General features: G+C 35.8%; 1 protein-coding gene across 1 annotated transcript in view; it reads left to right on the forward strand.

The window, feature by feature from the left end:
* The window catches only part of LOC128989616 (cell division cycle and apoptosis regulator protein 1-like), a 40,674-nt gene that overhangs the window by 5,214 nt on the left and 12,800 nt on the right, over positions 1 to 22,660 (forward strand). Inside the window, exons 2-12 of the mRNA XM_054411555.1 lie at positions 2,297 to 2,359; positions 6,667 to 6,818; positions 7,441 to 7,554; positions 9,160 to 9,380; positions 12,647 to 12,843; positions 14,783 to 14,954; positions 15,460 to 15,603; positions 16,489 to 16,711; positions 17,619 to 17,911; positions 21,393 to 21,603; positions 21,833 to 21,904. Of these exons, the coding sequence (XP_054267530.1) occupies positions 2,302 to 2,359; positions 6,667 to 6,818; positions 7,441 to 7,554; positions 9,160 to 9,380; positions 12,647 to 12,843; positions 14,783 to 14,954; positions 15,460 to 15,603; positions 16,489 to 16,711; positions 17,619 to 17,911; positions 21,393 to 21,603; positions 21,833 to 21,904 (1,857 nt within the window). The 5' untranslated portion in view covers positions 2,297 to 2,301. The remainder of the gene's footprint in view (positions 1 to 2,296; positions 2,360 to 6,666; positions 6,819 to 7,440; positions 7,555 to 9,159; positions 9,381 to 12,646; positions 12,844 to 14,782; positions 14,955 to 15,459; positions 15,604 to 16,488; positions 16,712 to 17,618; positions 17,912 to 21,392; positions 21,604 to 21,832; positions 21,905 to 22,660) is intronic.

Genomic DNA, 22,660 nt, shown 5'->3' on the forward strand with positions numbered 1-22,660 from the left:
TAACATAGGCTTAACTTATAAAAAAAAATATTTTTTTTTTAAGTTACTGTACAGTAGACACCCTCTTATTCGGACTCCTCGGTACCGAGGCCAGTCCAGATATCTTAACGGGTTTTCCGGTTAAACCGACGTCCCCAAAAACTTGTTAAAAAGGACTGTTTACTGTTATATTTTACTTAAATTTAGGAGAGCATTATATTTAGACACATAATCACTGTTCTCAAATCTTTCCCACGAGAACAGTCATTTCAGTACTGCCCACTTCCTGCCGATCTAGTCCGGTTAAACTAATGTGCTGATAAAGAGATATCATTTCCGCCAAGTGTAGTCCGGTTAAACCGATGTCCTGTTAAAAGGTGTCCGGATAAGAAGGAGTCTACTGTACCTAAATTCAAAGGTCAAACTTTGTCAATTTTTATGTTAACATTTTTTAAATAAATGTAACAATATTTTGTGTTCCGTTACCGATAGGTCACTAACTATTGTTTGCCTGTAGATTCAGAATATCACTTCAAATTTATTGCATTTCATACAACTTAGATTTTCCAAGTAGCCTAACAGTTCTAGAAGCTGAGAGTTGCAGAGGCAACAAACTACGACACTCTCGTCAGTTGTCACGATTATCAGTCGTCAATGTATAAAAAACTATAGGCCTACATTGACAAACATTTTTTTCAAGTGAAAATTTGCAATTGCACTCACATTTGTCCAGAGAGTTATACTGTAACCACACACAATGTTTCAGTGCTATTTTTTGTTATAATTTCCTATTTTTATAAGATTTTGCGACTTTACGTTTCTTTATAATATATAGGTATTTTTTTTAGGTAGTTATTGTCTTTAAAAAGCTAAATAGTTGTAGGCCTAGCAATGGTACAAAAATTTTCACAATTACAACTAGGCCTATAATATTTACCTGAGCAATAAGGTCAAAGTTAAACTATGCTAAAACCTGGTTCGACTTAGGCCTACCCCACTTCACCCTATATCGATTAGATTTCTAAGATATAAGTTTGGTTAGTTATGTTAACCTAACCTAACTAACCAAATGAAATAATGGATAGGTAGGCTAATTTATATCGTATAATCTATCTATCAATATTTTTCATTCGAGTGAGTGTAGGCTAAGTTAGGACAGATGCTAAAAATCCCATCAGTTTACATCGTGATTATAAGTTGTAAATTTGTAAATGTTTAGTTTGGATATGGATATTATTTATTAGCCTGTGCCTTGGTCAGTTGTATTTGACTTAGCGCAGGCTCAATCAATTTCGAGTCCTCAAACCACACACGATACATGGATCGTACACACCCGAGACGGTACGTTTGACAATTCCGATACTTGGAGAGGTCAGGATTTGGTTTTGAAACTTGAATGATACATTCTGAGTGAATGTAATTCTAAATTGGCAAGGGGTTTGTCCCCATCTACCTTAAAAAGAGATAACCTGTAAATGATCGGTAGTCAGAACACACACTCAATTACGCGTATCGGGGTTGAAAGACGTTAATTAAATTTAATTCAATTTAAAAGCTTAAAAGTTCAATTAAATTTAAAATGACTTTGATTAGTCATATCGAAATTCAGAAATGTCTACTAGAGACAGCTGAAGCTGGGTTCCAGATTCCAGGAACCAATCAGCAAGCGATGATAGATTTCAGTCATCCAAAGGCACTGGACGTGAAAACAAACAAACATCAAAACTAAAATGAAACTGTACTAAACTACCCTAACCTAACTAATCAAACTTGCTGTAAGTTAACATTTTAAAATTCCGTTGAAACTCTCTACATGCCTTTTCTGTTATCAAACGGAATTTTGAAATGATTAAGACCAATTTAATTGCTAATGAGTGGCTGGTAAAATGAGTAGGCTATCACTATCAGTGACAATGAGTGGCCATAAACAAAAAATATTACATCTTTTAGAAGTTACAGTAGCAATTGTTAATCAATTAAAAACAGTTTTAAGTTATGTTTAAAGTAGTGTACACAATTTGCATAAACAATCTTTATGCGATCGTTGTGTAAACTACTATAATGCAAAGACATTTAAAGTTGGTGAAATGAGCAACAAAATAACAAGCATTTTGTAAATTCTTTTTTTATACAACAGTTAGTTCTTACTTTACAACAATAAGTTTTGTAAAGTGAAGTAAAAATCCAATCATACCACCAAAAAATGAAGTTGCTGCGGCAGGGGTATTCAATAACAATTTTATACAGGCCTAAGTTATGCTAAGTATATCACAAAGTAGGCTTAGTAAAATGTTTAAATTTTATGTCAATGTTTCAGAAGCAATGTCTCAATTTGGTGGGGGTGGTGGTGCAGCTAAGAATCCACCATGGGTTCGCCAAAGTAAGTAGACTTAGCCTAACTAATTTGTCCTCATTTTTTACTTTCTTCCCAATAGATATGGAGAAAGTATTGTTTTCGCCAAAATTTTCGAGTTTGAGTGTTTGATGGAAATACCACTTTTAGGTTCCCCTTGACCCAAAAAAGTGATTTTTAAGTGATATCTGTGTGTGTGTGTGTGTGTGTGTGTATGTGTACAGAGCTACAGACCAACAACACATGTGGTCCGATTTTGATGAAATTTGGTATTTCGGTACTCTAGTCCATAATAGGGCCTATCTCCTGGCGTTTTTCTTTTCTGGGACGGTTGGCGTCGTCCTGTAATCCAGCTACTAGGTCACGAATTGTGGATATTTATAGGCATGCACTGTGGATGCGATACTCCCTGGTGTGGATTAATGTCCGCACGAGTGAGTACTACGACTATCCACAGTACTATCCTGATAATTAGACCAACCCGTATATACCAAGGCAAAAATGTGGTTCGGATTCCACTATAAACTGTAGGTCGCCTAGTTGCCATTAGCTGTGGGCTATTAATTAACAGCTGTGTCTAAGGAATGTCGGCCTTAGTCACTAACAAGACTACAAGATCGTGCCACTCATCCTACACTCATCTCCATTCATACTTGGCTTAAAATGCCTACTTTGTATGGTCGCCATTTAATAAGAAAGTATTAAAGCAAAGTATTTATTATAGGCTATTCTTTTTTTAATTTTGGTTTTTAATAGTGATCCTCTTATAAAAAATTAACAGAAAAATCTGATTAAAAAAATGGATCGAACAATTTTAATAAAAATTTAGTACAATTAATTATATTATAGCTCATTTAACTCTTTAACATGTTCGCTGCGGACTACTACAATTTTTGTAAAGCTAGAATAATAATATGGAAGCACAGTAGGCCTACTATAGGCCTAAATGAAACTTACTACTGCGCTTCCTCACTAACATTGCCTTAGTATAAGCCCAGCATTCTGCAGGGATCATTGTTTAAGTTAGTGCCGGTTATGTTCTTCATTTTGGTACAAGTCGTTTTTGGATCGGTCATTTTTGTATCTTACTATGTCAGTGCTTTTTGAACGAGGTAAGTTTGTGTGTGGTTTAGGATTAGAATTAGAAACATGGAACAGAATAACGATAATGACTGTAGTGTAGCATTGTGTGAGGAACCTTACCTCAAAATTGTGTTCCAAATTGTTTGCGGTGTTTTTTTTATCAAGTATCCGGATAATTCGCCCCTGCTTTTTTCCCTCCATTTGGCAATAGGCTACTGAGGGCCTATTAGCACTTACGTTTAGTGTTGCTAAACATACATGTACATGAATGTTTTTCATACATACATATTTTTTATGGCTTTCTACTTGCATAGAACAATTTTATGCGTGTCTCTGGGGTTGTGCAACCAAAAAACTGAATGACAACAGTACATGGGTCAGTACCAGTCACGTCCTACCACAATTGTAGTACCGGAAATGGCGTCATCCAATCCTTCTTTTATAGATGAGTGTTCAAGTCCAATTTACCATTTGGACATCTGGACATAATTTACTCATAAGTATTAAAACATTTTTTTTTTTAATTTTAGGAGGCACTTGTAATTCTAATTTATATCAAAGTGAACATGTTAACAGAATGGCACCAACCTCATTAATGTAAAAATAAAAGTTATTACAACTTGTGTGATGTTTGCCATAAAAAGCATTGTTACGCCCACCTAGGTTAGCAAGGCCTAGGTTGACAAGCTAAGGGAGAAAGTATTCAAGTGAGATTGCTGATAGCATTTGTTGTACTCCAAAAATGTAAATATAGATTACCAACCTATAGGACAGCTTGTATGGTTTACTACGTAATAGTATTTTAAAGTAGCCGTTATTAAACAGTAAGTATGGGTATTGAACTGAACAAGGGGCACACACACTCAGACTTAAAATAATAATAATGTGTAGGCCTACCTTTTTCTAAACACAAAGTGTTAATCCATGCTATAAATTTGGTTAAATTTGGCTTATTCAGATAAAGTTTAAAAAAAACCTAAGTAGAGAGTAGGCCTAGACCTAAACTTAAAAATCCTTTTTGGTTTTGGTGTTAGCCACTATGTAATATAGCAATATGCATACTCAATTCCAATTAGTATGGGGGCTATTACAAATGATTCTAGGCCTACTTATTGCAAGGATTATACCTATCTCGCAATCAAATCAGTTACTGATAAAAGTACCCTGGTGGCCAGTCAATGACAGTGTTTTGCTTGTAGCAACCATCGATGTATAATAACTCTACTGGATAGCGCGCTAGGTGGTGGAAAAACGGTCCGTGCCCGCCAATCGAATTGGCGGGATACCGAGGCGGACGGGCCGAATGAACCTCTCTGTTTTACACAAACATACATTCACTCAACCTGCTCTGCTACACTTATTTGTTAACATAAAAATTTCAAATTGATATATTATTTTTCTGGAAAAACCAGTGCTCATTACTATGTAGCTAGTTTTTACATTACATATTTTTTATAATTTATTTAGGCAAATTAAAACAGATGATTGTTTTTTAACACCATTAAAAACATGAAAAATGTAGTAAGCGAGGAACTTTTTTATTTTTTGGTCAGGAAAAAAATTCCTGCGGCAAAGTTTTAGATCAAAGTATGAATTTTATTTTTTATTTGAAGCTTTTTTTGATACGGAGCCTGCTTGTATCATTTTTAAGCGATTAAAAATAGGCATAAAATCGCTTGGCGCGGCATTGGCGCTAGGAGCTCGGCCGGCTCAGCATCAGTTTATGGGATATAGAAACCAAGTTTCTAGCATTTAATTATCATTATATTACATCAAATATGTCATTACATTACGAAGAATGGTAACCAAATTTACAGGCGTATGTTTATGCATTTTAATGCTTACCGGTAGTCTATAGTTAACAAAATTCTTCGAATCAAAGAATAAATGTTGGATTTCACAGCAGTATTTAATACCTAAGAAAATATTTTGTTATTATTTTACTTCAGTGAGAATAATGAATACATTTGAGAAATTGGCATTAAATATTATACACTCATTTTATTTAGCAACATAATATGTTTTCCAAACACGTTAATCACAGTATGACAAAGAAACATACTATAATATAAACAAAATATATTTTCTTAAATTATGCAAAGTCTCTCAATAATAATTGGGCCTCACCGAAGCAAATGATGACATGCATATGTGATGAAATAACTATTGTGATATACTTTGCTCTGGTTAATGTTCAAATATAAATAAATCTAACTCTTTTATATCACCACTACATTTCTTATGAGCTTTACTTTTGACACATACTCTACAAAGTGTGAGCAAGTACGTAGATTAATTATATCTGCCTATAAAACCTCCTTAAGTTCGTTACAATTAATTATCCTTGGAATATTTCCACAAAACTAACATAGCAATACACGGCGAGAGCGGGCGCGACGCTCGCCACTAGGGTGACTCATGCCTTTTATCCCCACTCCACGCGGTCAGAGCGAGGTAGCGACGGACCGTTTTTCGAGCCCTACTTCAACCTGAGCGCGCAATCCAGGGAGTTATTATACATCGATGGTAGCAACTAAACTTTAATATTACCTTTTAACTTGGTTATGCATCGGTTCTAACCTAAGCTAGCCTAACTCTATTTCATTTTGTGTGATTTTACGCTATTGGCATTTAATTAAATCGGTCCAATTAAATTAAATAATCGGTCCAAATCCCAAACAGGATATTTAGATAATTACAAGTACAACATTCAAACCTGAAAAACATACTGATCATGCAACCTAAAACTTTTAAATGTCCTTCAAAATATTATCTTGCCATCAGTAATAACTTGTTTTGATTTTTACTTATTTGTCCGTGGATTTTCTTCTTAATCTATACTTATTTATTTGTTTTTAAAATTTCAATTTATAAAACCAAACAAAATTCAAAACCAATAACTTAACTGTAAAATCAGTAAGTAAAAACAGAGCCAGTGCTTACGTTATCTGTTTGTGCACACTTCCATTCCTAAACTGAAATTTAGAAGACATCAAAATAGCAGATTAAATTCTTTTAACTCGGTACTTCTCTCTATAGCCGCATTTACACAGGCCAGTAGGCAGACAAGTTACGGGGCAGATAACTTGCCTCTAGTGTATTCAAAGTTACATGAGGCACATAAGCTGCCCACTAACTGGCTTTGTGTAAGCGTGGCGTTAGTGTAAAGTCCCATTCCTCCTGGTGGTTAAAATATAAATCATCTCATGGACTTTGTAGGTACAGTCTATTACACCCATTGTTTGTGACAGCTCAAGGTATGGGAATGACACAACAGATGTCTCAGACCAGTCAGATGCAGCCCCAGCTGATGACACAGATTGGTAGTACTGCAGCAGCGGCCATGTTGCAATACCCTCAGGCTCAGATGTTCCAGCAGACCCAACTTGGCCAGTTGCAACAGGTAGGTGATGGATCTCTGTAGCCTACTTGATGCTAAATTTAGCTATGAACATTGAAATTTCAATAAAAAAACCAGCTTATGCTGGAAGTTGGGCTTTTGTGGATAAACTGCATGCCAATGGAAAGGAAATTGATTACTTAAGCAAGTTTAAAGCTAAGGTTAAACAATAGGGTTAAAACATTATATACATATAGATTAGTTTAGTTAATTTCAATGATTTCAAATTCAATTAGATGTTTAAGTTTATATTAAAAAATTGATGTAGACTAACAGTAAATATTTAGACATTTAGTAATTCTTTCTGAAACATCCTTTTAACGTAAAACATGCTGAATTCAAATTCATTTTATAGCAATGCTGGAGTGAAAATTTTACTAGATGCATTCGACAACTAGCTGAATTAATAATCTTGTAGCATTTACAAGTTTATGGTAACAAATTGTTTAGTTACCATACCGTACTTACCAGGACTACAGCGTCAATAGGTTTAATTTCATGCTAAGTAATAAAAAATACAGATTATAAATATATGAAAATTAGCTATAATTGCGTTGCTATTTACGCTTAGTAAGTTTGCTGTTATCGCAGAAGTTGATGTATAGCATATTGTATGTTGTTACAGACTGGGATGACCATGCAGGCGATGGGTAGTTTAGGGACCAGCCAGATGTCCACAGCGGGGGGTCTGAACAGCACCATGCAGCCTACTGGAGCTGCCGGGATACAGCAAACTCAGGTGAGAACATTACCATATAACACACCACAAAAAAGTGATTACAGTAGAACTCCAACTACCCTTAAAAATTATGATTAAAACTATGCTTTAAATTGTGATTGGACCCCATTTGGATACTATACCTAATCATTAATTCGGCTAATTGGATTTTACCCAAATTCAGAGTCTATTAAAGAAAATAGGCCGAGTCATACCATGCTTTTACTTTTGCAATCGCAGAACGTTTCAGGGACGATTTCGCGATCGGAAAATTTTAGCTGTCGCGGAGTACAATTATGATTTTCCGTGACCACGGGAGACGATGGTGGTGTCAACACGACTGTGGGATATAGTTAAAGTTTTGTCACGAAATACGACAACTTTACCATTACTGAATTGTTGGGTGGTGGAGTCTACAAAACCATGGGATCACATTTTGCTGCGATCACGAAAACAATGACAATGTTTCCGTGACCACGGTAGATGTTGATGGTGTTAACACGATCGATCGCGAGACTGGTTTTGGACTTTGCTGCTATCATGGTATCTACCTTCTTTAACAACGATTCTTTATACAGTGGTTTTAAATTATTTTTGTAAGCAATTCGGATAATCGGCGATTTGGATAGTTGGAGTTCGGATAGTTGGATTTTTACCGTACTGGTATGGATTTCAAGATAAAGTTCTACAACATGGAGTTTAAATGTTTTTGAAATTCTTTCTGCAAACCTCTAACATGCCAGTTTTAGACTTGTTTTCAGCCCTCATCAGTTGATATTCTTAACCCTAGAGGGTTTTATTGATCCATCTGTAAGTTGATACTCACCTTTTGACATTCATATATGTGAGTTCTCTGTATTTCCTTTCCAAGTAGGCCTAAACTTGATTTGACATAAAAGTGTTACTTTTTTAAACAAAAGGAAGAGTAAATGTTTACTTACCGGTACTCAGGATGTATCTAGAGCTCCTACAGATTCTTTTGGTTGGTACCGTATATCATAAATTTCTCAAAAATCCCCAATATTTCAGTTGGATCCTGGACGTCCCCAAAAACCTAAATAATTTCTAATTTATCCCCCATTTTGATAACTTGTGGTTACGTTTTGAAATTTTTAAACCAAGGATGTCAAATTGTCTAAACTTGAAGATAGTGTTATAGTTATGTTAAAAGTTTAAGAGCTAAAAGTTGTAATTGTTTATTTTTCATTTGATTGTAAACTGCCAGTCAATGAACCAATTATGTTTTTCCAAATTATAACTGTGTGCCTTTTGTTCTGTATTCCATTTGTTATATTATTTATGTACCTATGTAAATAAGCCATTGTAATTCAGTGCAAAACCTACTGTATTTCACATTTTAAAATTCCTCCTCCTACACTTTTTAGTTATACCTGCACTAAATCCTAAAAATACAATCACAAATATATCATTAAATATGTCACATAAAAAGTCAAAGTTTCTGTCTTATTTAATGACTGGACTAGCCTATGTGCCGAAAAAATTTATTCTGAGATCAATTTTGCTCAGGTAGCAACACTGGTAGCTTCTTAGAAAAAGTGGTACTGACAGTAACCGTAATTGATAAATTATTACCATATCTCTTCATTAACACTGTACTTGTTACAGTTGTACCAGCAGGCAGGCACTGTCAGCTACCCCACTCGTACCATCATGGCGTCACCGTTCGCAGCCGGGGCAGTGGCTCAAACTGCGCCAGTGGCTAACAGCACTAACAACATGGGGGGCAGTCAAGGCGCCACGCCACGCCAGCGAGTGTTCACCGGTACCGTCACTAAGGTGCAGGACAACTTTGGCTTTGTCGATGAAGAAGTGTTTTTCCAGACAAGGTAGCCTATTTTGTTTTCTGACTAAACTATAAAATTGTTTAGTTAAGTTTAATATTGAATTTTAATTCAGACTTAGCGATCAGCAGACGTGAGTTGAACTCTATTAGCTTTATTTCCTCATTTTTTTACTGTACTCTTATTTAGCTTATCTCACAACAAAGGCGGTTTTTAGAAGATGTTCAATAATCTGGCAACGCCAAAAAACATGCCGGTTAAGCAAGCGTCTACTTATTTAATACTAGGTGAAACCCTTCGAAATCGACGGTTACTTTAAAGGCTTATGCTAATTCATCTAACTGCGATAAATTGAGTGTAATTATACATATTTTGAGCATTTAGCATTGTTTAAAGATTAATAAGTGTAAAAACAATAATGATATTAATTGCATTAGTTACCAAATATGTTTGATCATTCAATGAATAAAATATTTCCCATACTGTACGTCATCGGAGTTGTTAGTATGCTATCTGGTATCTATTCCTTTGGAAGAACCTTTAAATAGTATTAAAATCGTATTGGTGGATCTTTGTAGTTTTAAAAACACTTCCGTGATTTCATCAGTGTAGTACAAATTAATCTATGATTTTATTTGAAAAAAAATCTGTTTGTTGGGAAGACACGTTCTAACTTCAGAGGGAGGTGGTTTGATTTTTCCTTTGTCACGTCGCGTCACTTTATATCGTACTTCTAAGCCAATGAATAACCCTCTATAGCACAGTTTTGAGAAATTGGTTGTGGGGTTACCGTTAAAGCTGGAATTCCTTGACATGGGGGATGTCAGTTAGTTGTCTCAGCCTTATCAGTTACATAAAGTTGTCAATATAATCTCTCTACGGAATGTTAGGTGTAGTGGAATATACTTGAAGGGAAGTTGGCTTTTATTATTGAACTTTTAGGGGCCTCCTCATTTATATGGTTGTGCAGATTCATTGGCAAAAAATAATACGAATGACATAGTAATGTGGCATTTCCAAAAAGCAAAAAATAATGTAAATTGGCTGTTACCTGTAATCGAAGTAATCTCTCTGAAAAGTCTGCAGTATATTGCAGTTTTTAGCTTAATGACTTTAAATCATGCACATATTTCTACGTAAATATTGTAAAATGTTTTATCCAGTTGCTGTAAACCACTATTAATAAAAAAAAATGGACTTGGCTCAAATTGGCACAGTGCCCTTCTGCACTTATATTATTTTGTATTTATTACACAATCAAAGGTTTTTCCAATGATTGAAAGCATGTACAGTAGACTCCCTCTAGTTCGGCTTCGGTTGGATCGGCCGCCTGATGGTCCGGCCCGGTCTCAGGGGGACAAGTCACATCGTCATGGGTGAATTGCCTTCGACAGGATTTAACTTGAATGTTTAGTTTTTCAGCCATAGAAGTAAACAATTCATGTCAGTTTAGTTGACGGGTGCTTCTATGGGTGAATTGTTGCATATTACCTATGTAAAACTATGTTACGTAACCTCAAAAATACCGAGAACATTTAATAAATAGTTTTTCTTCAGTCTATTATGTTGAAATGCAGTGTATAATTAAATATTTCGGACCATTTTTTTATGCGGTAAGTTCCCCCATTATTATTTTTGAAACACAGTTTATTTGACAAAAATAAATGAAAGCAAAACAAAGAAATAGCCATCGTTAGCTTCAAGGTCAAGCTATCCGCTTGCACTGACAATCATCTGCTCTTTACACAACTGATGTCTGCTGCGCACTTGTTTGCTATCTCACAAAACAGTTTGTGATTGGGTGATTAGTAACCATGGCAACTTGTTGACTGTGTGGTTGAAGAGAAACCAAAGAAAGAAGAGAAGAACAAAGAAGAAAGAATAAGCGGTGTTTTACATCATCTATTGTTATCTTTATCTTATTTGACGACTGTCGTTATTATCTTTAAGACTAAGTACTATGATTTTATGCTGTTTTATGAGTTGTCTAATGTTTTCATCGACTTACTTATGTTCTGAAACAACTTGTAGTTGTAGCCTATGCTGACTACGGTAGCAGTAGCTTGCAGTACTAGACTTTCTATTGTTCTGTTCTTTACGTGATTTATTGCTGTATGTACAGTGTTGTGTAATTTTTGTTTTGCTTGAGTAAGCATGATTTTAAACGTTACAGTTTTTATTACTGAACCAAGGTTATTGACTTAACATATCACGATTGCGCAATACTATTATTTGTATTTTGATTATGTAAAATGCACTACATCCGGTTAGTCCGGCCGTTTTGTAGTTTGGCCAGTGGTCCGGTCCCGAGGTGGCCGAACTAGAGGGAGTCTACTGTACAGTATGACAATAATCTCATGAACCTATGATGATCCGTCTAGAAAAATATGATAAAATATAGGAAAAAGGTGTGAAAAAGGCAGACACCATCCTTAGAATAAGAATGGAGAAAGAAATTAGATATAAGCATTGTCTATTGTAATAGTCAAAGATATAAGATAGTTCAATAAGATGTAAGAGTTATTGTGACAAAAGGATTTTCCACTGATTTCGTAATGGAGCTTTATATTGCAACGACATGACACAGAAGAAAATCAATTTTAAAATCAGAAATAACATTGCAAATACTTCTTTTGGACAATTCAGTAACTCCCAATAAATGTGTGTTGTTTAAAATACAATTTTAAAATTAACAGCTGTTTTATTAAAAAGTATTATCCACATGACCAAAATGTAAACAAATCTGTAGAGGGATTTTTAAAGGCTTCTGGGGCAGAGCCCTAAGCGAATTTACTTCGTTTTTCTTTTGATAACTCATCTACAGACCAAGACCTTTCTTTGGACACCTCTACCAAGTTTCTACGTCCAGCCGTTCTCTCAAATTAGTGGAGACAAAGTTTCCAATTAAATATTTAGATTCCCCCATGTTAATCTTATGGGAGAAAACCCAAATTTGATAGAAGATCCTGCCCATACTAATAAAGATATATTATATAAAAACAAAAAACACTTTGCAAATCTACAGATCAGGGCAATTTTTTTGACACTTTAATCATCAAAATCGGTCCAAAAATGAGGGAGGAGTTCTGTTCACAAAAATCGGCTCAGTGTATTATATATATAGATGTTATGCGTCCAAAGTAGTGGTCATTAGGTTTTTTATTTACTTTAATTTGTGTTTATTTAGGTCTATGCCATTGACATTTTCTACCAACAAGCCTTTGGTAAAGGCCTAATTGCTGATTAATTTATTGATTTTTCACCACACAGGTCAATTAAGAGTGTACTGTATGTAATTTGATGTATTACAGTTGCTGTGTGAAGGGCTCCAACCCCCAGGTAGGAGACAAGGTGTTGGTGGAGGCTATGTACAATGCCAACATGCCCTTCAAGTGGAACGCTACCAGGATACAGGTGCTGCCCATGGACCGAGGGCAAGACGGGGGCAACATGCCCACCCGGCGGGGCTTTACCAGCGGCCCTGTCTATAACAACGTCCCCCCTCCTTGTGAGTACATATCCTTATTGTGTCTATGCCAATGGCATTTTCAATGAAGGAATTACAAATACTTTTTAATGGAAAGGGTTTCAAACAAGTACAATTTTTACGATATACTAGGGATCTAACCAGTCCCTCTCGCCTTGATGTCTAAGACCCTTCTAGGAACACACCCATCTTAACAATAATCTCTTGTCATACGGTTATACATAGTGCATTATTGTACTCCCTGGTGTGGATTAACGTCCGCACTAGTGAGTACTACTACTATCCGCAGTACTATCCTGATAATTAGACCAATTCGTATATACCAAGGAAAAAATGTGGTTCGGATGCTGTGCCATTAGCTGTTTGGGCTATTAATTAACAGCTGTGTCTAAGGAATGTCGGCCTTAGTCACTAACAAGACTACAAGATCGCGCCACTCATCCTACACTCATCTCCATTCATACTTGGCTTAAAATACCTACATAGTATGGTCGCCATTTCATAAGAAAGTATAAAGTATAAAGTAAACTTAACTTTAGCGTCTTGTATTACTAATTGATTCAAATTTAAAAATCAATAGATCAATTTTCTTTATTGAGATTTCTTTAAGATAGGGATGGACGGGATTCAATTTTTAGTTCGGGACGGGACGCGGTGGGAATTTTATTTCCTTCCCGATTTTCGGGACGGGACGGGATTTTTTCCTGTGCATAAAAACAAGTCTTGAGTATTGCAGTTACCTAAAAAGACAAAGAAAATCAATTTTTACCATTTGTGGCACTGATCTATACAAACAAAAAAATGGGTAAAAATTTACAGGTATAGAAACTTGTGACTCGCGGTCATGGCGTGATCGTCGGTATGACTCCACGGTCATGGCACAATTGTCGGAATAACTCCGCGGTCACGGCATGATCGTCGGTATGACTCCGCGGGCACGGGGCGATCGTCGGTATGATTCCGCGGTCACGGCGTGATCGTCAGTATGACTCGCGGTCACGGCGCGATCGTCAGTATGAATCGCGGTCACGGCGCGATTGTCGGTTAGACTCGCGGTCACGGCACGATCGTCGAAATGACCCGCGGTCACGGCCTCATGATCTCGCGGCGTCATCGTCACTCGCTAAGCGGCAAAAAATCGCCGACGATCGGATCATACCCCGTCCCGAAAACTTCCCGAATCAAATGTAATCCCGTCCCGAAAATCGGGAATATTTTTTCCCCGAAAATTTCCCGAATTTTCGGGACCCGTCCATCCCTACTTTAAGAAATACAATAGTGTCACTGTCACATACATGGATTGTAATTTGAATTTTCATCTTGCTTAACGGTTTTGATCAAAGAATTCCTTTGGTGAGTAGAATGGTTGTTCCATTGAGTCAGTATTTGGGTTTCCTCTCCAGGTCTTGATTTCTTAAGATCTTCAAGTGATTGGGCAGGCTATTGAAGACCTTTCGTCCCATGTAGGTAGTTTTTCTGCTGTATTTAGTTTTATGGTGAGCTGGGAGAAGGTAGTTTGTAGCTCTTCAAGTGTTGTGAGAGAGAGAATCTTTTCCTCCTGTAAGCTCACTCTGTTCAGTATAGTTAATCAATGCAAGGGTGTATGGTGATATCACAGTCATGATTTTTAGTGATTTATAAGCATTATTATTATATAAGCATTAGTGAAAGAAAGTTATCATCATACAAAGTTACAAACCAAACTGGTATTTATTGCCAAATGTTGGTTTGCAATAGATTAAAAATTTAAAAAAGAAGTCACTTGCTTGTATCACAAAAGAAATACCTTTGGCTGCTAAATCAGTTGTTTTTAGTTCAATTTAATTAATAACTTAATAGGTTTTTTTTGCAGGACTAAGTAAACTAGATTTAAAGCTTATACTTTTATCTTGTAGCCTATTCCTGCATCTACTGATAATTTTTCTTTATAGAGTTTGACCAGGTTTTGTTTTTTTTTCAGCCGATGACATGAATAGTTCCCCAGTGAACGACTTCAATAGAAGAAATAGAAATAACAAGCGAAACAGAAGGGATGATAGTGACTTTGATAGAAAAAGACGCAGGGATAACCAAAGAAGTATTGATCAAAATGAGCGAGTAGAAAATGAACGAGTACAAACTCAACGATCAAGGTAAACAACAAATAACTATATTTTAATTTTTGTTTCCTTAGTTTTTATTTTATTACAGTTTTTTGCGTAGTGTGTTACTGTTAGTATGCGGCTCAAAAGTAATAATTTTAATTGCTACAAATGTGATAGTATGTGTAACCCAGTTTCTAAACTTAATGTTGACGGATACAAACTACTTCAAATAGACTTATAATCATTTCATGTCCAGGGGACAACATTGTCAGGGACCTAGGCAGCATAGTGTTGTTTATAAGCTCAGCATTAAGTTACCTTTTTGGTCAAACTGTAATGTCAACATTGTCTCAGCTTGTACTATTTCCTTTTGTCCTCAAAATCATTGTAGCTGTGAGAATAAAATGGTATTCAAAAGCTTTAAAATGTCCTTTTATTAATGTTGTTCTTCAGGTAGAACGAATTTATCAATACCGTACTAACCAGCTAAAATTTCCCTGATATTTTCTAGATAGAAAATTGTTAATTTTTAATATTCATCCATGTTTTTTAGGGACGATAAAGAAAAAGAAAAGGAAAAAGAGAAGGAGAAAGAGCGTGCCAAGAGCCCTAGGAGGCGCAGCAAAACGCCGAGGAGGAAGAAGGCTCGAGTGGTTCCTAGATATATGGTTCAGATACCCAAGATTGCCCTTGACATGTAAGTTGTAACTAGGAGCTTGATACAATGGACCAGTGTTCCCACCCGTCCCGATTTCGGTGTCTTGTGCCCATGTTATAAGTTAACATATTTTATTAGTAGTTATGTTACAAACTTTATTGTATTTTTTGTTATTGTTTTGTTGTTATTATTGGTTTTTTAGAGGTTAACTGAAGTTCGCCTCAATAAAGAAGCATTTTCATTTCATTTTTCATTTAATTTCATTCCATTTATGCTTATATTTATGATGGGGGGGATCTCGATTTTTCCCTAACCAAGAGAGGCAACCCTGCAATGTATAATGGCACCAAAAATTGCTGTATTTTAACTGTACCTTCTATTATGCCAATATTTAGTACCTAATTATTATTTTCATTGACATTTTAAGTTTGAGCTTTGTGGAAATATTAGTTTTAGTCCCTCCTAATCAAAGCTATTATTTGCATCCCCAAAAGGATCCCTTTAAATTAATCAAAAATCCAAGTTTCTCAATCATAGAATTTCTCATTGTACTGTATTTTATAACATTTTCATAATTTGTTTTGTTTTCTATGTCTACAAAAAAATATCTGATTTTGCCATTCATATGAGTTTTATCAAACTAAATGTTTATTATTTAAATAACAAAATAACCTAATTAGGCTATTATTTCTTCTTAAAAGCAATTTATTATTTTCAAAACTTTTCAAATTTTTAATTTCTTCTAGCATATACAACCGTTTAAGATATGTTAGAACTCATTATATTAGGCCTATTTGTTAATTTAATTTAGTACCTACTTTCATTCTTGATCAGGGGCACCTAGATATATTTAATCAAAAACCAATTAACAGACATTTCTACTAACATTTTCACTTGTTATTATAAGTTACATACTGTCACCAGGCCTGAAGCAGACGTTCTAGAGATCAAGAAACGCTACACCAACCTGTATGTTCCTTCAGACTTCTTTGTGAGTTCCTTCAAGTGGGTTGAAGTTTTCCCACCTCATAGATCCCTGAGTGTGCGACCTTGCGTTTTCCATGTGATGCATAAGGATGTTGAACCTGTGATAGAGAATGATGCTGTACTGGACCCTCCAGACGCTGATTATCTCTTCTCTGCTAAGGTAAAGTCATTTTCATCATCAACTTATTTTAATTTTACATTACATTATTTAGGGGGTTAGTAATGAAAAATAGTGACTTTGACCAAAAAGATAAATACGTTTAAATAACTATTTTTTATGTTGAAGTGTAAAAAATTGTAGTATTCAGTAGAGTTAATTAGACGAGGGATACACTGGAAATGAAATTAAAGGAGAACATCTGATTGGTAGGTTTACCTAACTTGATGTTGTTAAATAGGAGAGTTATGTTTCAGCAGTTAGTACTCCTGATATTTGATCAAATATCATGTAAAATAACAAAATTCTATTGGGAGCAAAGAAAGAAGCAAACTTAATAGCCTATGGTATGAAGAAATAAGACATGCCAAATGAATACGTAGGTTGATTAAACAGTACAACATCCTCCTACTTGTAGTTCTTGGTTCCTTGATACATTTTATGAGCTTATCTTTGTGTGCATAGATCATAGAATCGTCTACTGTAGTGTTGGTAGTGTGACAGAACATCACTTGTTTCTTTTGTACCTTTCTGGTGTAATGCTAGCTGATGAATAAAAAGGTCAGCACAGATTAAAAAAAAAAAACTTGGATAGTTCAAACACCAAGGGGTCAGTAAACAAATTGACACTACCTACACAAATACATAAAACTTAAAACTTGTTAATCTTAATCTATCGTTCAACACATTAATGTTTGATAAAAATCAAACCATCCAAAATTATGTTTGTATTACTTTGGTTATCAATTCGTTACAAATGGTAGTTCTAAGGGCTGAGGGAAAAATTTCAATTGAAGAAGTTTTTGAACTAAAAAAAGGTGAAACTAAGCCCCTTCCAATGTGTAATAAAAATCAACCTTGACAAATCTCTTAGTAAGTTTTAGAATTAAAACTCTTTTTGTTCTAACAGGTGATGCTGCTAAGCATGCCAGAGATAGATGAGATCTACCGCAGGTCTTGTGGTATGGCTGAGGACCGGGAGAAAGAGGGTAGTTACGATGATCGAGACTTTGTTCATCCCACTCGACTTATCAACTTTTTGGTGGGACTCAGAGGCAAGAACGAGACCATGGCTATTGGTGGTCCCTGGAGCCCTTCACTGGATGGAGCCAACCCCGCCTCTGACCCGACGGTGCTCATCAAAACTGCCACCCGCACTTGCAAAGCTCTCACCGGGGTGGATTTGAGCAACTGCTCACGCTGGTTAGTGAAACAATTTCAATCGTATTCTTTCTGTTAAGGTACCCTAACTAGTATTCAGTGTTTTATATTTTTCTGTCTTATGTACACTATACAGCGGTTGAACACAGCGGTCTTATGTTCTGAGCGGTTGAACTAAACCGGGCCAGATGTGTGCCTAGGGCTGTGCGGTCAAGGCCAACCCCTCCCATAATTGAAACTGAAACAGTCAGTGTGAGCCTAGCATTTGACGAGCAATGTTATTATTGCTGTGTGACCTTGGAGATTACTTAATGTATCACAAATTAACATTAAATCATGAAAAACCATTTACATTTACAACTCCATAACATAGGGGTCAAACAGATCCAATGATAGTGTTTGAAATCCACATAATTGATCCAAAGTCATGCACAAATTTTCTAGGCCTGATAAGAGTAGGCCTAAAGGTCGATTCACACACATCAGTCCAGTCACAGTTCCGTTACAGTCCAGTTGCAGCCCAGTTACAGTCCAGTCACAGTTGCATCCGCAATTTCTCAGTCAACTGTCCGTCAGTTGGTTTCAGTCAGTCTTCCGTCTCTAATATTTACAGTAATTTACAGTCAAAAATTTAAAATTATATAGGCCTACCTATATTCTATTAAATTATCATTGTCCATCGTGTTAATTGTTACAAACAGTACTCAAAATACAAACGCAACCATTTAAATAACAATACAACTATTTTCTAACCTCAAACAGTTCCGTCAGGCGTCCGAGCAATCAAAAGATATCGGTGAAAAGAAATCTGAAATTGACTGACGGATGCCGGCAGAGAGACTGACGGGACTACAACGGATGAGTGTAGATAGCGCAATAGAAAATCCATCAAAGAATATTTTTGTTAACTGTGACGTGCCTGAAGTGACTTTACTGTGACGTGCCGTAACTGATGTGTGTGAATCGACCTTAATGCTGAAATAGAAATCCAGATGATTCAGTCAAAAATCATTTCAGACGGTTAAAAATACTAACGGTTTATTGCTAATAGCCTTTGTTCTTGACATCATTTTATGGGCAAAAACAAAATTCCTGTCCCCACGAACCTTCACATCATTGTAACACCAGAAAAAAGAACTCTAAAGGCAAAATCAACACACACTGAAACCATAAAAAAAACCAACATATGCTAGTGAAAAGTTTTTAACCCTCCGAGGGTCACACGTCAAAAAATCGACGCACAACACACTTTGTGTAGGGTCACGCGTCTAGTTTAAGACGCACAAACATCGTTTACGGCGAAGGCTCTATGACTGACTGAATCGGATTGAACTGGATCGAGTTAGGTATCGTTCTTTCCGTAATATTCTAAGCTTTCTCCAGAGGTCTGTCTCTAAGCGCTATTCATTTTAGTTCCGAAAATATTGTAGCAGACAGCTGACGTGCGTGTATTTGTAAACAGCTAGGTTCCCCCGGACCGATGACTGATGTGTTTTATTACGTTTATCATTTTTTTAGTGTTAAAAATCAAAAGTAGTGATATACGTGGTGCATTATAAGAAGATTTAAGTGGTTTTGAAGTGCTGGTTGATGATCCTGAAGAAGTAGGTAGTGATATTGATGTAAATTATCAGCCAGATTCCTAGCTATGGTTAGGCTATGCATTCTTAGCTAAACGCTATATACTGAAATCAGTTTTTTGCCCATAACTTATTTATTTGCAAATCTACTTCCTTATATTATTATATATTTGTAATCCTCATAAAATTTAGAACAAAGTGGCTATTTTGAAATATTTATAGGCCTATAATTTATACAATTTCATTGAGCGCAAACTTATTTTTTTTTTGAAAATTTTCAAAATTATATTTTTTTTACCTAAACTTTTTTTTTTTTTGAAAAAATGTTCCTTATGTTTTATATATAATATTGAAGCCCATGATTTTCCAAACAAAATGGTATATAGAACATTAGAATTAACATTGTTTTAAGCTTCTCAGATCCGTTTTAATAAAACCTTGCAAATGCGCCAAAAATAGGTGGACATTAAGGCCTAAACTATGGACACTCGGAGGGTTAAAAATAATTCCAGAAAATATTAAAAAAGAAAAAAAATAATTAAATTAAGAGTATACTTAATTAACAAAGTAACTTAATCGCTGAATTACTTTCTTAACCTCCATCTTAAATAAACCAATATTTAAAATGTATCATTAGAATAGTAATTGCTGACACTATTCAATTAATTGTACAATGTACTTGGATGAATAAAGAAAATTGTCTATTGTAGTGCCAGTTTTGTACGTCATTTTGATATAACTTTTTTTCGGATCGCCCATTTTGTTGTGCATCTTACTACGCCAGTGCATTTTGAACAGTTTGTGTGAGTGTTTGGTACTAGCGGCCTAGCAATTTAAATTTTAAAATTAAATTATTAAATTTAATTAATTAAGCTTGTGAAGCTACCGGTACTAATACATATGCAGAAGTCTTGCTGGTGTCCAGGGAAGTCCAAAGCAAGTCCAAGAGCAGCATTAAGGAGAGGTAGATGATAGCAGTCATCGTAGAGTGGTGTTGACAGATAGCGGGGAAACAATTGACTCACTCAGACTTGGTTGAAACAAAGACGTCTATATATTGATACATAATGAGGAATAGTGGTAGTGTGCGTCTGGGCGCAACTTTGGCCAGTGTAAAAATCTTGTCTCAGAGACAGAGATTTTAAAATTTCTCAAAATTTAGAGACCTGTCCATCTTTACTTTTTAGTCCAAGGGTCTAGTCTTACTGGAATCTTTATGTTAGACCTTGGCTGGATAAATTGTTTTCAAAAGAAACTGGGTGGGCTAGAACCTTATAGACTTATAGTCTATTATACTATTATATTATAGTCTGTTAGTTTATTTTATAATCTGTTCCTAATGAAATAATCTAGGGAAATCTTGAATCATTATGTCTTGTGTATATCTTGCACCTGCAACTGTTACACTTGTTAGGAATTTCCACAGCATCTGGAGATAGCACTGTTAATTACCTTTGGTCTGGCAGTGAATACCATTAGCAAGAGATGTCCACATTTGCAGCAGAGCAGTTTTTTTTATTCAGAAACAAACAGGCACAGTGGTGTATTAGTTTGTTTTAGAATAACCTCAAGGTAACAAGCTGCATCCTGAGTACATTAAGCTAAAAGAATGTTTATTTTTCAGCGGAATTTCACTAAATCTATTGACTAAAGTTAAAGTTAGACCCTAACTCGTCTCTTTTATTTTAACCCTCATATTATTTCCTTGTTTATTTTAAGTTTTAACCTTCATGAAAAAAAATTGGTTTTTTCATCTACCCAGAAAGACGCTGGCTACGCTGGTCGCACATGCATAATCACCAATGACTGGAGTCAGTCCGGTGTCTGCAAGGAGTATACCTAGAGGTAAACGCTATCCTGTATTTCTTCCTCGATGTTGGACTCAACAGCTGTTGTTTACACAAGAACAAACGACGGTTTCCCATTAGATCTGTATTTTTCAGGTATCGTTTTGTGGAGATTTACTACCACCGGGCAGAGTCGGTGCACAAGGGCAAGACGATTCCTGCGAGAGTTGAAACGGTGGTACTTTATCTGCCAGATGTGTGGAACTGTCAGCCTACGCGGCTAGAGTGGGACGGACTCCACCTCAACTATAAGAAACAACTGGACCGGCTGCTCAACCAGGACGAAGAGACTGATGCTGATGAAAAGGCACTGCATAATTGTAATGTTAGATTTTAGAATAGGATCCATCCGGATTTCTTCGAAGAGCTTCATTTTAGTTCCAAGTGATCCGTTCTTTCGGATTTTCAATGGAGGAGAATGAGTTATCGATAGATTTTTCACAGTTTTTCCTTTAAATGTTATTGTACAGTATATTTTAGGTGACTCAGCTGTGGATCGAGTTTGTTTAATTGGGTTTGTTCTGTTGGGTTTACAGGATACGAGCACTACTGAAGTGCAGAAAAAGGAGCCTAGCCATTACTCTCAGTTGGACCCCAAAGTGATGAAGGTGAGATAAATAAGGTATACGTAAACTAGGGGTGGGTTGATTCCAAAAGTCGATTCTCGTTTCCACTGATTCTCGGCTTTAAAATTGGAATAGAAAATCGACTACTCACAGTCGATTCTGAAACCAATACATGACATGTCTGCAAAGTGCGCAAGATCGGAAAATTCCCACGATTTACTATGACATATCTTTGTCTGCAAGAGACGATGATATCTACATGGCCACGGGAGATAATACAAATTTTGCCGCCATCACGGAAGGCGATGACAATGATCCGGTACTGCGGGAGACAATGACAATGTCTACACGTCTATGGGAGATGTTAATTTTGCCTCGATCATCGAAGACAATGATTTTGTTAGTTTCTATGACCGCGGGAGACAATGCTGATGTCCACCTGACCTTAGGAGATGTTTATGATTTTGCCGCAGTCGCGAAAGTGATGATGAAGTTCCGTTCCCGCGGGGCCTATTCATGTTTGTAACATAATGGAATTGGAATTGAGAATCGATTTTAAAGAATTAAAATTGGAATTGAAATTTCTGGAATCGACCCATTGCCCCGAAGTTTTTGTAGACACTTCTAAAATTTATTGTGCTAAATTTATGCATTTCAAAGAATGAAAGCAGATTTGTTTGTTCATAAATCTCAATTTCAGAAGATAAAAAAAAATCCTTTTAAGGAAACATATTTTTACTGCATTCATTCTTGACAAAAGTTATAATTTGAAGACCACTTGACCTTGAACAAAAATCT

This window comes from Macrosteles quadrilineatus, unplaced genomic scaffold (assembly GCF_028750875.1).
Source record: "Macrosteles quadrilineatus isolate MER2022 unplaced genomic scaffold, UCM_ALF_1.0 Scaffold_3__2_contigs__length_128488019, whole genome shotgun sequence".
NCBI lineage: Eukaryota > Metazoa > Arthropoda > Insecta > Hemiptera > Cicadellidae > Macrosteles > Macrosteles quadrilineatus.